General features: G+C 44.4%; 1 protein-coding gene across 1 annotated transcript in view; it reads left to right on the top strand.

Annotated features, from left to right (window-relative positions):
* RIMKLA (ribosomal modification protein rimK like family member A) overlaps positions 1 to 14,494 on the top strand; it is a 39,819-nt gene that overhangs the window by 4,961 nt on the left and 20,364 nt on the right. Inside the window, exon 2 of the mRNA XM_055255485.2 lies at positions 13,414 to 13,644. Coding sequence (XP_055111460.1) covers positions 13,414 to 13,644 — 231 coding nt within the window. The remainder of the gene's footprint in view (positions 1 to 13,413; positions 13,645 to 14,494) is intronic.

Below are 14,494 nucleotides of genomic sequence, written 5' to 3'. Positions count from 1 at the left end.
AGTACAAGCACCTACCATATATTCCAAATAGACGTGAGTGCTGCATGGATCTGCTTTACCCCTTGGGTCCACATTTATATCTGTAGGCTGACCACAAGGGCTGAGAGTGGGATGGATGTTTAGTTTACGTTTCTAACAGGAGTTTTTATGGATACCGCATGAACTATGTTAGGAAGAGTTTTAGAACCAGCGGATGAGATCCTTCATGGATCTCAAAGCCCTACTCCTAGATTTCCTTTCCTTTCTTTTTTTTTTTTGAGATGGAGTCTCACTGTGTCGTCCAGGCTGGAGTGCAGTGGTGCGATCTCGGCTCACTGCAACCTCTGCCTCCCGGGTTCGTGCAGTTCTCCTGCCTCAGCCTCCTGAGTTTCTGGGACTATAGGCATGTGCTACCATACCGGGCTAATGTTTTGTATTTTTAGTAGAGATGGGGTTTCACCATGTTGGCCAGGCTGGTCTCAAACTCCTGACCTCAGGTGATCTGCCCACCTCAGCCTCCGAAAGTGCTGGGATTACAGGCGTGAGCCACCGAGCCTGGCCCCTACTCCTAGATTTCTGAACCACCTGTTGCCGCTACCAGAGCACTTCCACCAAATTTGTTGGGCCTGCTTGGTGGAAGGGAGTACAGCCATCACTCAGAGATGTTTGTGTCATCTCCACCCATCCACACCTCACCTCCTTGCCACTCCCCTCACTAGCAGGGAGGACACTGCATCTGCATATGTCAGTGCTAGCCTCACCTCACTCCAGCCACTTCCCTGGCCACTTTACCCATTGTCCCGAGAAACAATTATAATTTGGATTATAATTGTTTTTTAGTTATAATTGGGTTTATATTGTTTTAACACAAACCTACAACATGTTCTGAAAAATTTTTTATAGAGACCCTGTCTCTATAAAAATGAAAAATTAGGAGGGGTGCAGTGGCAGGCGCTTGTAATCCCAGCACTTTGGGAGGCTGAGGCAGGTGGATCACTTGAGGTCAGGAGTTCAAGACGGGGTTTTACCCCGTCTCTACTAAAAAAAAAAAAAAAAAAAAAATTACCCAGGCTTGGCGGCATGCGCCTGTAAATGCAGCTACTCGGGCGGCTGAGGCAGGAGAATCACTTGAACCTGGGAGGCGGAGGTTGCAGTGAGCTGAGATTGTGCCACTGCCCTCTACCCTGGGCGACACAGTGAGACTCCATCTCAAACAAATAAATAAATATTAGCCAGGCATGGTGGAATGCACCTGTAATCTCAGCTACTCGGGAGGCTGAGGCAGGAGAATCACTTGAACCTGGGAGGCAGAGGTTGCAGTGAGCCGAGATTGAGGCACTGCCCTCCAGCCTGGGTGACACAGTGAGACTCCATCTCAAAAAATAAAAAATAGCCAGTCATGGTGGAATGCACCTGTAGTCCCAGCTACTTAGGAGGCTGAGGCAGGAGGATCCTGTGATAGTGCCACTGCTCTCCAGCCTGGGCAATAGAGCGAGACCCTGTTTCAAAAAAAAAAAAAAATGTGACTCCAGATTCCACCATGAGAAAGTGATAAATTTCGATTACTTTGTGTTGAGGAACTAACAGGAATACTGATTCTTCATTCCTGTAACTCTGTTGTTAATACTTTAGTATACTTTTTATGTCTTAATCTTTGCAACAATCCTATACATTCATTTATTTCATTTAATAAATATTTATTGAGTGCCCACTCTGTGCCAGGCATTGTGCTAGGCAGTAGAGATAAAATGGAGAGTGGGAACAGAGGCAGGCTTCACGCTCATTATTATGATTTCTTTTCATTTTTTTAATCCTGTCAACAGATATCTATTGATGGCCTACTGTGTATAAGGTACTGTTTCTAGGCACCAGAATAAAGTAGGCAGAAATCTGTGCCTCTCAAGTAGATTACATTCTAGATGGGGAAAATAGAATGTAAACAAGGTAATAAAAAGTATAGTATATTGGTGAAAAGAGCTAAGCAAGAGAAAAAAGAAAAGAGAACGTTTCTGGAGGTAAGAGAGGGGATTGCAATTTTAGATAGGGTGGCCGGGGTGGTCCTCACCCAGATGGTATCCATGTAAAGATCTGAAGGAAGTAAGGACACAAGCCGTTTAGATATCTGGAAGTAGAGTAGTTTAGGCAACAGGGAGTAGCAAGGGGGCCAGCGTGGCACAGCAGAGTGAGCCAAGGGATAAGTATTGGGAGAGGAGGTCAGAGAGGGGAGTGGGGGAGGAAGCAGATACACAGGGCCTGGTGGGTCACTGAGGGACTTTTGCTTTTACTCTGGATGAGCTGGGAATCCACTAAAGGATTTTTTTTTTTTTTTTTTGAGATGGAATCTTGCCTGTTGTCCAGGCTGGAGTACGGTGGTGTGATCTCAGCTCACTGCAACCTCTGCCTCCTGAGTTCAAGTGATTCTCCTGCCTCAGCCTCCCTAGTAGCTTGGATTACAAGCACACACCACTACACCCAGCTAATTTTTGTATTTTTGGTAAAGACAGGGTTTTGCCATGTTGTTCAGGCTGGTCTTGAACTGCTGGCCTCAAGTCATTCACCTATCTCGGCCTCCCAAACTGCTGGGATTACAGGCATGAGCCACTGTGCCTGGCCCACTGAAAGCTTTTTTTTTGGAGATAGAATCTTGCTCTGTCGCCCAGGTTGGAGTGCAGTGGCACGTTCTCAGCTCACTGCAACTTCTGCCTCCCGGGTTCAAGTAGTTCTCTGCCTCAGCCTCCCAAGTAGCTGGGATTACAGGCACATGCCACCATACCAGCTAATTTTTGTATTTTTAGTAGAGATGGGATTTCACCATCTTGGCCAGGCTAGTCTTGAACTGACCTCGTGATCCATCCACCTTGGCCTCCCAAAGTGCTGGGATTACAGGCGTGAGCCACCGTGTCTGGCCTCCACTGAAAGCTTTTGACCAGAGAAATGATATGATCTGCCTAATGGGTCACGGAGTCATTCTGGCTACCATGTTGAGAGCAGACTAGAGGGACCAGGGGCAGAAGTAGGGAGGTTGCTTGGGAGGTTATTGCTACAATTCAGGTGAGAAGAGATTGTTGGGCTAGCGTGATTTCAAGGGAGACGGTGAAAAGTGACTGGGTTTGGGCATATTTTGAAGACAAAGTGGTCAGGATTTGACTACGGGATCAGGTATTGGGTGTTCAGGAAAGACTAGTCAAGGAGGACTCCAAAGTGTTTGGCCTGAGCAGCTGGAAGAATAAAATATGTTATTTGCTGATATGGAAAGGAAGACAGGTATAAGTTTGGGCAGGTGATGAATATCGGAACTCAGTGTGAGTTGCACATTAAACATCCAAGGGGATATGTCAGGTAACCATTTATGGAAGGATTGGGATTCAGGAGAAAAGCTTAGCCTGGAGATATCAACGTAGGAGCACCTTTACACACCTATCAAGAGAGTAACTATAGATAGAGAAGGGTTCAGAGATTGAGCTCCAGTGCTTAGTGGGCAGAGTGAGTAGGAGAAACTAGCAAAGAATCCTGAGTAAAAGAAAAATGAAACCCAGGAGAGTGGATGTCTTGTAAGCTAAGTGGAGAAAGTCGTTCAAGAAGGAAGATGTGATCAGATCATGTCAAATGTTGCTGGTAGGTTGGGCACAGTGACTCTTGCCTGTAATCCCAGCACTTTGGGAGGCCGAGATGGGTGAATCACTTGAGGTCAGGAGTTCGAGACCAGCCTGGCCAACATGGTGAAACCCCGTCTCTACTAAAAATAAAAAAATTTAGCTGGGTGTGGTGGTGCGCGCCCGTAATCCCAGCCACTCTGGAGGCTGAGGTGGGAGAATCGCTAGAACCTGGGAGGCAGAGGTTGCAGTGAGCAGAGATCGTGCCACTGCACTCAAGCCTGGGTGACAGAGCGAGACTCCATCTCAAAGAAAAAAAATGTTGCTGGTAGATGAAGTCGGATGAGGAATGATAATTGATTTAGCAATGTGCGTGTAGCATTAGCAACCCCAATAAGAGCAGTTTCAGGTAAGTGGTAGAAAAGAGTGAATATAAACAGTCTAAGAGTTTTGTTGTAAAGGGAAGGTGAAAAACAGGATGATAGCCCAAAGGGAGACAGGATTGAGAGGATTTTCTTTTCCTTTTTTTTTTTTTGAGACGGAGTATCGCTCAGTCATCCAGGTTGGAATGCAGTGGTGCGATCTTGGCTCACTGCAACCTCTGCCTCCTGGGTTCAAGTGATTCTCCTGCCTCAGCCTCTTGAGTAGCTGGGACTACAGGCACATGCCACCACACTCGGCTATTTTCTATATTTCTAGTAGAGATGGGGTTTTACCATGCTAGCCAGGCTGGTCTCGAACTTCTGAACTCAAGTGATTTGCCTGCCTCAGCCTCCCAAAGTGCTGGGATTACAGGCGTGAGCCACCGTGCCCAGCTGAGAGGCTTTTCATAAAGAGGGGATAAATAACGGTACGTTTGTATGCTGTTGTGAATGATCTAATACAGCAGGAGAAATTGGTGATGTAGGAGAGACAGGCAGATGGCAGGAGCAGTGCTTTAAGTGGCTGAGAAGGGCTGGGATCTACTGCGTATTTGGCGGGATTGGTCTAAGCTAAGAGTAAGGACAGTTCAGCCGTTATAAGAGCAGAGAAGGTAATCTATATGTCACAGGTGCAGGTGGTTGGGTAGATGTGATAGTGGGAACTTACAGAGAAGGTCTTTTCTGATTGCTTCAGTTTTTCACATTGAGATAGGAAGAATGAGAAGATGGGACAAAGTAATAAAAGTATAAGATAAGAAGAGAAAGTGTGAAATAGTGTTGAGGTTGAGTGAAGGGACTAGGGACATATAATGATTGCCAGACATTAAGGGTGCCCTTGAGACAAGTCAGCAGGTTTGTGTATTTTCTCTAGGTATGTTTCATTACAAAGGAGGGACATGAAGTAAAGGGTTGGATAGGTCTGGCCAGAGTTGTGGTTTACCTAAACAATAAGTGGGTGCAAGGATTTGAGGGTATATGCAGGAAGTGATCATGGTGCTTGATTATGGAGTTTGAATAGGATAAGAAGGGAAGTTGAGGATATGAATGGAGGGACAGTGAAAAGATGGTGGTACCCGTGGATGGTAGCTTCTTGTGAGGATGCATAGCTGGGTCAAGGTATAGTACTAGAAGAAGCAAGCTGGAAAGATAGGAGGAGTGGTTGGAGATTAGAATAAGGATGCTTGCACAAAGTCTAGAATGTAATCGGGAGTGGTAGCTGAGGTGGGATGGTGGAGAAGATCCTTGGAGAAAAGGAGGTCAAGACACTGAGAGTCCTTGGCCTTGAAAGATTCTTCATAGGGACATGGAAATCACCAATATTTCTGACAGTGAGAGTAAGGAGCTGAAGCTTCAAGAACAGAGGGAGTGACCTGGGCTCTGTAGACGACTTGCACAAGAAGGGGTGATGTGTGGCCTGATGAGATTCGGGCTGGGTATTTTAGGGAGGAGAGAAGGCAGAATGGTCTTCTAATTGCAATCAGGAGCCAGGAGGATATCTAGGCCCAGTAATCTGTGGCGAGAGGGGAGAAAACAGCCACAACTTAGAGGGCTGTTGGGGAAGCGGTGTCATTGGCGAGAGACAGGGTGCAGCTGGACTCATAAAAAGAAAGTGAAGGGAAGGCACACGGAAAAGGTTGAGGATAAGGGAATTTTCTGTCCATTGAGTTTCAGAGGGCAGAGTGGAGATGGGAAGAGGTGGAGGGTGGAATGAGAAAAGGCAGTGTCAGAGCCATATGGGGTATAGAGTCCAGGGAAATGATGTGGCCTCAGAGACTGAGACTTGAGTGACTGATAAGAACAGAGGAGAAGGACTTGCTGAGCTTTGTCTTCATAGCTGAAGAAAGATCATGTTGTGAGATGACGAGGGAGGAAGGTTTGCCAGGTTCTGGGGCCCTTCCATTTTATAGAAGAGGAGACAGACCCAAAGAGATTTTTGTGTCTTGCCAAGCTAAATGAGAGCAGCTAAATAAATCAGGTCTCTGACTTGAAGGCCAATACTGTATCCACTTTGCCAAATTCCCTTTCATCTCATGTTGTTTCAACTTCTTGAAGGGCCTTTCCAAGGAGTTACTTTAGCCTTAAGACATTCTTGAACTCAGTGCCTATAAGATGCAATGTCTTACTATTTATTTGTTTGAGAGGTAGAGATTATGAATTTGTTAGTTTTCCACATTTCTTCAGAGCTTAGAGGCACGAGGTGTCAACATTTCCTTTCTGAAACTTCCCTTGATTGTTCTCTCTCCCCAGGCAGAGATAATCGTCCTAACTGCTCCCTCCTCCTTTGCTCTCCCTGGACCCTGATGTAGGTCTGTTGGAGCACTTAGCACATTGTGTTATAATCAGTCTCCTCTCCCTCCCCCTGCTCAACAAGACCCAGGTGCTCTACACAGAACATTAACAGCATTAATAACAACTGTGTGTTGTCTGTCTTCTTAAATTCCAGAGATATTGTTTGTTTTACTCACACCTCTCAACTCCCATGCCCCGCCCTTAAGAAGACAGTGCTTGTTGCTTCCCTGTCAGTCCCTTTGGCTTTTACCATTTGATTGCACCAGGGCCCGGCTTCTGACTACCAGCACCTGCACCTGTTAGAGGGCTTTGTCTGGTACAGGATCCCATGTTGCCCACACATGTATGGCAAGCCGGAAGGGTCAGGAAATTAACACCATGCCCTTGGAGCAGCCTTAACCAAAAACTGAGTTGATGTATAAACACTTGAAATCGGCTGGGCATAGTGGCTCATACCCTGAGAGGTAGACATTATGAGTTTATGAAATCCCAGCACTTGGGAGGCTGAGGCAGACAGATCACCTGAGCTCAGAAGTTCGACACCAGCCTGGGCAATATGGTGAAAACCTGTCTCTACAAAAAATACAAAAATTAGCCAGGCATGGTGGCTCGTGCCTGTAGTCCCAGCTACTCAGGAAGCTGAGGCAGGAGAATCACTTGAGCCCGGGAGGCAGGGGTTGCAGTGAGCCGAGATCGCACCATTGCACCCCAGCCTGGGTGACAGAGCAAGACCCTGTCTCAAAACAAAAACTTGAAATTGTCAACTCCCTGGCCTCTCAGGTGGAATAACTGAAGTGCATGTACTAAGCCATTTCCTAGAGTTCCTCAGCAGGATTCAGCTCTGGTTGCTGAGAGGTGGTAACTCCCTTGATAAAGTATGTTTTGTTTGCCTCATTCCCTTCTCTACGCCCCTCCCAACATTTCCTGAAATTACTATCCAAATAGACTACTTGCACTTAAATCCTTGTCTGAGTGAGCTTCTACAGAAACCAAACTAACACTAGGCTTGGCCCAAAGTAGGTGCTAAATAAATATTCACTGAATGAATACGTGAAACAATCAATGTGTTTCATGAGTGAAAAAAATGAATAAGTTGTGTCTCTATCTTTCTCTGTAAGGAGACTATAATCTCCTGGTAGGCAGAGACCGTCTAGTTCAACTTTGTATTCCTGCTTAGTAGTGTGTCTGAGTCACACCAGTTCAATAAATGTTGAATTGAATTAAATCACCTCAAAATCACAGTTGGTGGAAAGAGAAAACGGCCACATAAATGTCTGTGGGTTTTAGTGAGTCTTTGGGCATTGTCACAGAGAACTTTAAAAGGGAAGGAGGAGGGGTGTGGCATCTACTTGTTAAGAATAAAAATAACTATTTTACGAGAAAATGCTGTGGGTGGGGTAGGAAGAAATAAGGGGAAAGGTGGAAACTGATGGAGGTGTGCCAAGTCATGTTTGGGTGACACATCTTCCTCATAACACAAGATAATCTGAAGTGCTAAGTGGGTTATCCACTTTTAGTTATTTATTTATTTTTGAGACAAAGTCTCACTCTTGTCCCCCAGGCTGGAGTGCAATGGTGCGATCTTGGCTCACTGCAACCTCTGCCTCCTGGGTTCAAGCAATTCTCTTGCCTCAGCCTCCCAAGTAGCTGGGATTACAGGCGCCTGCCACCACGCCCAGCTAATTTTTGTATTTTAAGTAGAGACAGGGTTTTACCATTTTGGCCAGGCTGGTCTCAATCTCCTGATCTTAGGTGATTTGCCTGCCTCGGCCTTCCAAAGTGCTGGGATTACAGGCGTGAGCCACTGCGCCTGGCCTATTCACGTTATTTATATAGTTGATTCTTTTCTGGTAACTTTCAGAGTTTCACTGCCAGCCACTGTTACATGATCCTGCTCAAATATAATGGTTCTAAAAGCTACCATAAGTGAGGTCCTTGTTTGCTGTCATGCTTTAGTATCCTGCCGTTTTCTTAATTTTTCTGCTTGTTTTGTACATGAAGGTTTTTTCTGGCATACCAGACATCCGTTTAGTGTTGAAGCTTTCTTTAGTGAATCCAAGGATGCACATGTGTGCACACATATGTGAGTGACATGCGTGCACAGGTTGGAGGGTGACTCATTATGTATCGGCTTTGTGTAAATGCGAAGACATTTATAATCAAATCTATCCAAGGATCTGTATTATAAGACACCTTTAAACGAGATAATGTGTGAAAGTTCTTAGCAAATTACCTAAAACACAATAGAGGCTCAGTAAAAATCTTGTCTGAATTCAAATCTGAACTACAACACCTTTTATTATCCATGCCTCTGCTTCCCTCTATTGGTTTGATGATTGAGAATGGTTAAGTTTTAGAACTCTGCTTTCCAATAAAGATTTATTTCTGAAGCTATTTCTCTTTATCATAAAGTGCATTTCTTCGCTATTGCACATACAAATGCGTAAGTCTAGTTATGAAGTTTTTTTTTTTTGAGACGGAGTTTTGCTCTTGTTGCCCAGGCTGGAGTGCAATGACATGATCTCGGCCCACTGCAGCCTCTGCCTCCTGGGTTCAAGTGATTCTCCTGCCTCAGCCTCCCAAGTAGCTGGGATTACAGGTGTGCACACCACCACACCCAGCTAATTTTTGTATTTTTAGTAGAGACAGGGTTTCACCATGTTGGCCAGACTGGTCTTAATCTCCTGACCACAGGTGATCCACCTGCCTTGGCCTCCCAAAGTGCTGGGATTACAGGCGAGAGCCACTGTGCCCAGCCTAACCCAATATATGGATTAGAAAAAACAGACTCTGTTCTTTGGGAAAAGTTATCCTGGTTTTCTATCTTGTTTTTAATACATTAAAATATTTTCAAATATAAATAGAGAATTCAAAAGGAAATCAGAACACAGTTACCCACAAAAGTAGATTATTCTTTTTTAGAATATAGAGAAAATATTGTTTTGGTTTCAAAAAGTTGGTTTTAACTGGGTTGGCAATTGGTCACTGTCCTAACTTGTTTGAGGTTTGATCTTTTTTCCACTAATATTTTATTGACCTATTTGGGGATAGAGTGGTTGTTTTAGTTTTTTTTTTAAGTGGTTTAAGGCCAAACATAATAAATCTCAAGCCCAACCTATCAGTCTAGGAGACCCCAAAATATTCCAGAAACAACTCAGCTGCCTCTCGCTCTCCCCAAGTTAAGGTGATACCCAAGAGCACTAGGGTACTCAATCACATGAAATCTCTTCTTGGAGGGCATGAGCCTCTGATTGTTGAGGGCTTTCCTTCTGTTGACTGGCAACCAAGCAGAGCCCTGTCCTTCCTGATATCCTGCATCAGCTCTTCGTTCCCTTGACTTGAGGTCCGTAGACTGCAGTGGAAATGTTAATGATCCTGGGAAAGGTGATACATTAAGCTCCATCCTGTATTAAGTTTGTTAGGTCCTTTCCTGAGAGGAGATGTTAATGGTGAGAGGGAGCGGAGATTACTTAAGTGGTTAAAGGTCTCAAAATTTACAGACAGGTTTGCTGAGGGCCAGCCTTAAATCCAAATTGTCCTTGGCCATGGCTGTGTATAACTGTTGCTCCCACTGAAGCCACTATGAGCAGCTGCTTCTTGTCTACTACTACTAGAAATGTGATGGCAGTGGCAATGGGAAAGAGCAGGGGGCACGTGAAGTTGCCCATGGCAAGAATGTCAGAGCTAGCGCCGGGCACGGTGGCTCATGCCTGTAATCCCAGCACTTTGGGAGGCCGAGGCGGGTGGATCACCTGAGGTCAAGAGACCAGCCTGGCCCACATGATGAAACCCTGTCTCTACTAAAAATACAAAAAAATTAGTCAGGCGTGGTTGCAGGCGCCTGTAATCCCAGCTACTTGGGAGGCTGAGGTGGGAGAATCACTTGAACCTGAGAGGTGGAGGTTGCAGTGAGCCGAGAACACGCCATTGCACTCCAGCCTGGGTGACAAGAGTGAAACTCCGTCTCAAAAAAAAAAAAAAAGAAAAGAAAAAAAGAATGTCAGAGCTGTGTAAATGGGCAAAGATTGTGATTAGTTTTGCAACTGCATCCCTAAACCTGTCACGTCCCTCTCTGCACAGGGCTGGATAGCCAGCATGCACAAGACCTGTCTAACTGCTTAGTAGAGCCTTTTGGGCTACACTTTAACCCATTCCATTCTTCATTTATTAAAGGCTTCAGTTGGAATGAGCCAGGCCCAAAGATTTACCTTTGGAGAAGAGAGATGAAGTCCTGGTAAGACTTCTTAGGTCTATGTGAATCTGCTCGTTGAGACTGAGTTGTCTCTGTCCACTTGTGGTTGGTATTTCCGGAAATGATTGAATTCTTTTCTTCCCATTTAGAAGTTTAACTGTTTGTCTGTGGTCTCATGTTGGGATTTGAAAGCCAGACGTTTTTGCTGCTTCTCGTTTCTCTAGGTCATGTTTCTGTTGTAAAGCCGTTTTTCTTGTGAGGTGGTAAAAATCTCCATAAATTGTCCTACTTTGCTTAGTAGAATGTCTGTGTAGTAATAATGCCAGTGCCTTACATATGTATAGCATTTTATAGTTTTCAAAGCATTTTCACATATATTATCTCACTGTGTAATGTTGTCCTGGGTGTTCTGTATTTACTATCTTAAGCAACTTGAATATTTTTCTTTTTTCTCCAACCACTTTTGAGGCTACTACACATGGTTTACTTTTACTTTTCGTATTATTTCCCCCAAGGGCTGTAAGTGTCAAAGGAATTTTTCAAAGAACAGTAAAAGCATCTATAAGTGATACTGTTTTCTGATGGCAAAGTGAAGATAACTTGGATGCTCTTTATACATCATCCCTGAGAATTAGGTTCCAGTTCCTTGGATTCACACGATCAGCGGAAGTACAAAAAACAGTTTATTGTAATGATTGTTCCTACCCCTCCCCTTTTTAATCAGTGAAATATCTCCTAGAATGGGGGACAGTGTGCAGTTCAGAGCCATGTAGTAATTTTGTGGATGTTTTGTTTTTCATCTTTGTGCCTAGAGCTTTTATACTGATATTATTCATCACCTGGTGGAGAAACTGTAACTTCTTTAGCACCCTTTTCCCCCTAGAATTATGTGGTTATACAGTATAATATCACTTACGAAATAGAAGGTGCTTTGGGTTAAAGCCTATAAAATGTCTCTGTAGATTGTGTTTTAAAGGTTTTTTTGCATGGGCACAGTGGCTTATGCCTGTAATCGCAGCACTTTGGGAGGCCAAGGCAGGAGGATCACTTGAGACCAGGAGTTTGAGACCAGCCTAGGCAACATAGCAAGACTACATCTCCCCAAAATTCTTTTAAAAATCGGCCAGGCATGGTGGTGCACACTTGTAGTCCCGACTACTTGGAAGGCTGAGGTGGGAGGACCACTTGAGCCTAGGAGTTAGACGTTGTGGTGAGCTGTGATCACACCACTGTACTCCATCCTGAGCGATAGCAAGATCCCGTGTCTAAAAAACAAAATAAAATAATACAATATATTCTTTAGAGCATTTTAGAGATTCCTTCAAGGTTAATTAGAGCAGACCAAGTATAATTCCTTGAACTAGCTTCTCATTGCCCTACTCATCCCATATCCTGTCTGCATCATTCCATCACCAGATTCTGGGTGCACCATAGAGACCTAGGTAATGACTTAGAGTAATACCAGCCATAGGATGTCAGGACTAGGAGGGACCAAGCAAGTTGCTGTGAACCCCTCTTACCCTTGCATGCTCTCTTATACCATCCTTGAGTAATGAGCCTTGGCCCTTACATCCTAAGGGCGTGGAAAAGTATCCATTTTGTTGAGCCCAAATCTATCTCCCTATAGCATCTATTCAATTCAATAAACACCCAGTGCCTACCGTGCAGCAGGCACTATTCTAGGTGCTGAGGATATATCAGTGAACAGACAGACAAAATAATGCTCTTACGGATATCTCTGTCTCCTGGAGTTGTAGAAGACAAGCCAAATAATTCTTCTGCACTGAAGCCCTTCAGAAACTTGAAGACTGTGCTCCCGTTCCTCTGAGTCTTCACTTCAAGCTAATATTTCTACTTGACCCAGTGGAGTACAGCATCACGTCGTCTTACAAAGTAGATTGGTTGTCTTTGGATGCATTCTAGTTTTGTTTGATATTGAATTGAACTGATTTTTAGTAGACTGATTTTTTCAGAAAGTTTTTTGTTGTAAAGGTAATAAGTACTTGGAGAAATTTTGGAAAATACAGACAAGTATAAAATATAAAGAAGAAATTACCTGTAATTCCATTGCCCACTGTTAAAATGTTGGTATATTTCCTTCTAGCTGTTCCCAACTTGTATCTGTTTATATAGTTGAGATCATAATGCATTATTTATAATTTTATATCCTGTTTTTTCATGTAACATTGACATTTGTGCATTATGTTGATAAAATCATTTAAGTGGTTGCATAGCTGGGCGCAGTGGCTCACACCAGTAATCCCAACACTTAAGAAGGCCGAGGCGAGTGAACTGCTTGAGCTCAGGAGTGTGAGATCAGCCTGGGCAATATGGCGAAACCCCATCTCTACAAAAAACACAGAAATTAGCTGGGCGTGGTGGTGCATGCCTGTAGTTCCAGCTACTGGGGAGTCGGAAGTGGGAGGATTACTTGAGCCTGGGAGGCAGAGGTCGCAGTGAGCCAAGATCACGCCACTGCACTCTAACCTAGGTGACAGAGTAAGACCCTGTCTTTAAAAAAAAAAAGGGCTATATAATATTCCAGTCAGATATAAAAGAGTAGTAGGGATTACTGAAGTAGGCTAAACTATTTCCTTTTCATTAAGCCTTCAGCCTCCCAAGCCACTACACTTTGAGTCATACTTGTCCTATGGGAAGGAAGGTGACTGTATATCTCCTGTGGATTCTTTTAACCTAGGTTATTCTTGATATGCTTTCTTTCTGGCCATTCCTTTGTGTTTCCTCATGATCATGCTCTGCCCGTCTGTTTGGCGTATAGAGTTGCCTGTAGAGTTTCCTTGTACACCAGGATGTCAAGGGGGCCATTTTTGAGGCTCTGTTCCTACTAGGTTCAGTCTTGAAGAGTCTGTTGGAACCATTTCGTCTGGTGGACTAAATGATAGCAGGCACAGCACTCACTGTTGTCCTTGAATTGCAGGCCTCCAGCTAAACCAGAAGGCTCTCACCACCTTCCCAGATGTGGTGCTTGTACGGGTACCCACACCCTCAGTGCAGTCAGACAGTGACATCACTGTCCTGCGACACCTGGAGAAGCTGGGCTGCCGGTTGGTCAATCGCCCACAGAGCATCTTAAATTGCATCAACAAATTCTGGACGTTCCAAGAACTGGCTGGACATGGGGTCCCCATGCCAGACACCTTCTCCTATGGTGAGTCAGCTTGAAATATCTTCCCAAATCGTGTGCATCTCTGTTTTCTTTCCCTAGAAACCTTCCAGTATCTTTGTTGCTTTTGAATGTGAGTCTGTTGATTCAACATCTTGGCCTATCTGAAATCTTTATCCTGACCTTTCTATCTGAAAATGCCTTGGCGTCTTCCCCTCTGTAAGTCATTCATTAAATACATATCTGGTACACACTGTGTGCCAGGCAGCATGCTAGATACTGGGCTACAGCATTAAGCAAGAGGCTCCTGCCCTCAAGGCATTCCCAGTTCATCAGAGGCAGAGGACAAGTAAACAGGCAATTTCAGAGCAATGTAAAACGTGCCATGATAAGAGTAAGTGCAGAGCGGTGCAGGAGTATATAGGAGAGCTCCCCAATGCAGTTTAGACATTGAGGAAGGCTTCCTAAAAGAGCTAACATAGAGCTAAGCTGAAGTTATCTAGCTAAGCGAAGGGAGATGGTGGGAGGGGAGTAATGTAACAAGAGAGCAGAATATAGAAAGACCCAGAGGGGAGAGACACCCTGACCCGTTGGTGGTATTCTGAGTAGTTTGTAGAATGTTAAGAGAGATATAGCTGAAATATAAGGCTGGGAAGATAAGAGGGCACTACATACAGCATGTGAAGGAGATGAGGGTTAATCCTGAGACTAACAGGAAGTTATGGGAGGGCTTTAATCAGGGAGGTGGCCTGATAAGAGTTATAGTTCAGACGATCACTTTGGCTACACTGTGGAGAAGGAATTGGACGGGGCAAAGTAGAGACAGGACAAGTAGTGGTAGGTTTTTACAATAATCCAAGTGAGCAACGATGGTCTAAACTAACAGTGGGAATGA

Source organism: Symphalangus syndactylus, chromosome 12 (genome assembly GCF_028878055.3).
Source record: "Symphalangus syndactylus isolate Jambi chromosome 12, NHGRI_mSymSyn1-v2.1_pri, whole genome shotgun sequence".
Lineage (NCBI taxonomy): Eukaryota > Metazoa > Chordata > Mammalia > Primates > Hylobatidae > Symphalangus > Symphalangus syndactylus.
Note: the sequence above shows the minus strand (reverse complement) of the source record. Positions and strands in the feature narration are given on the sequence as shown.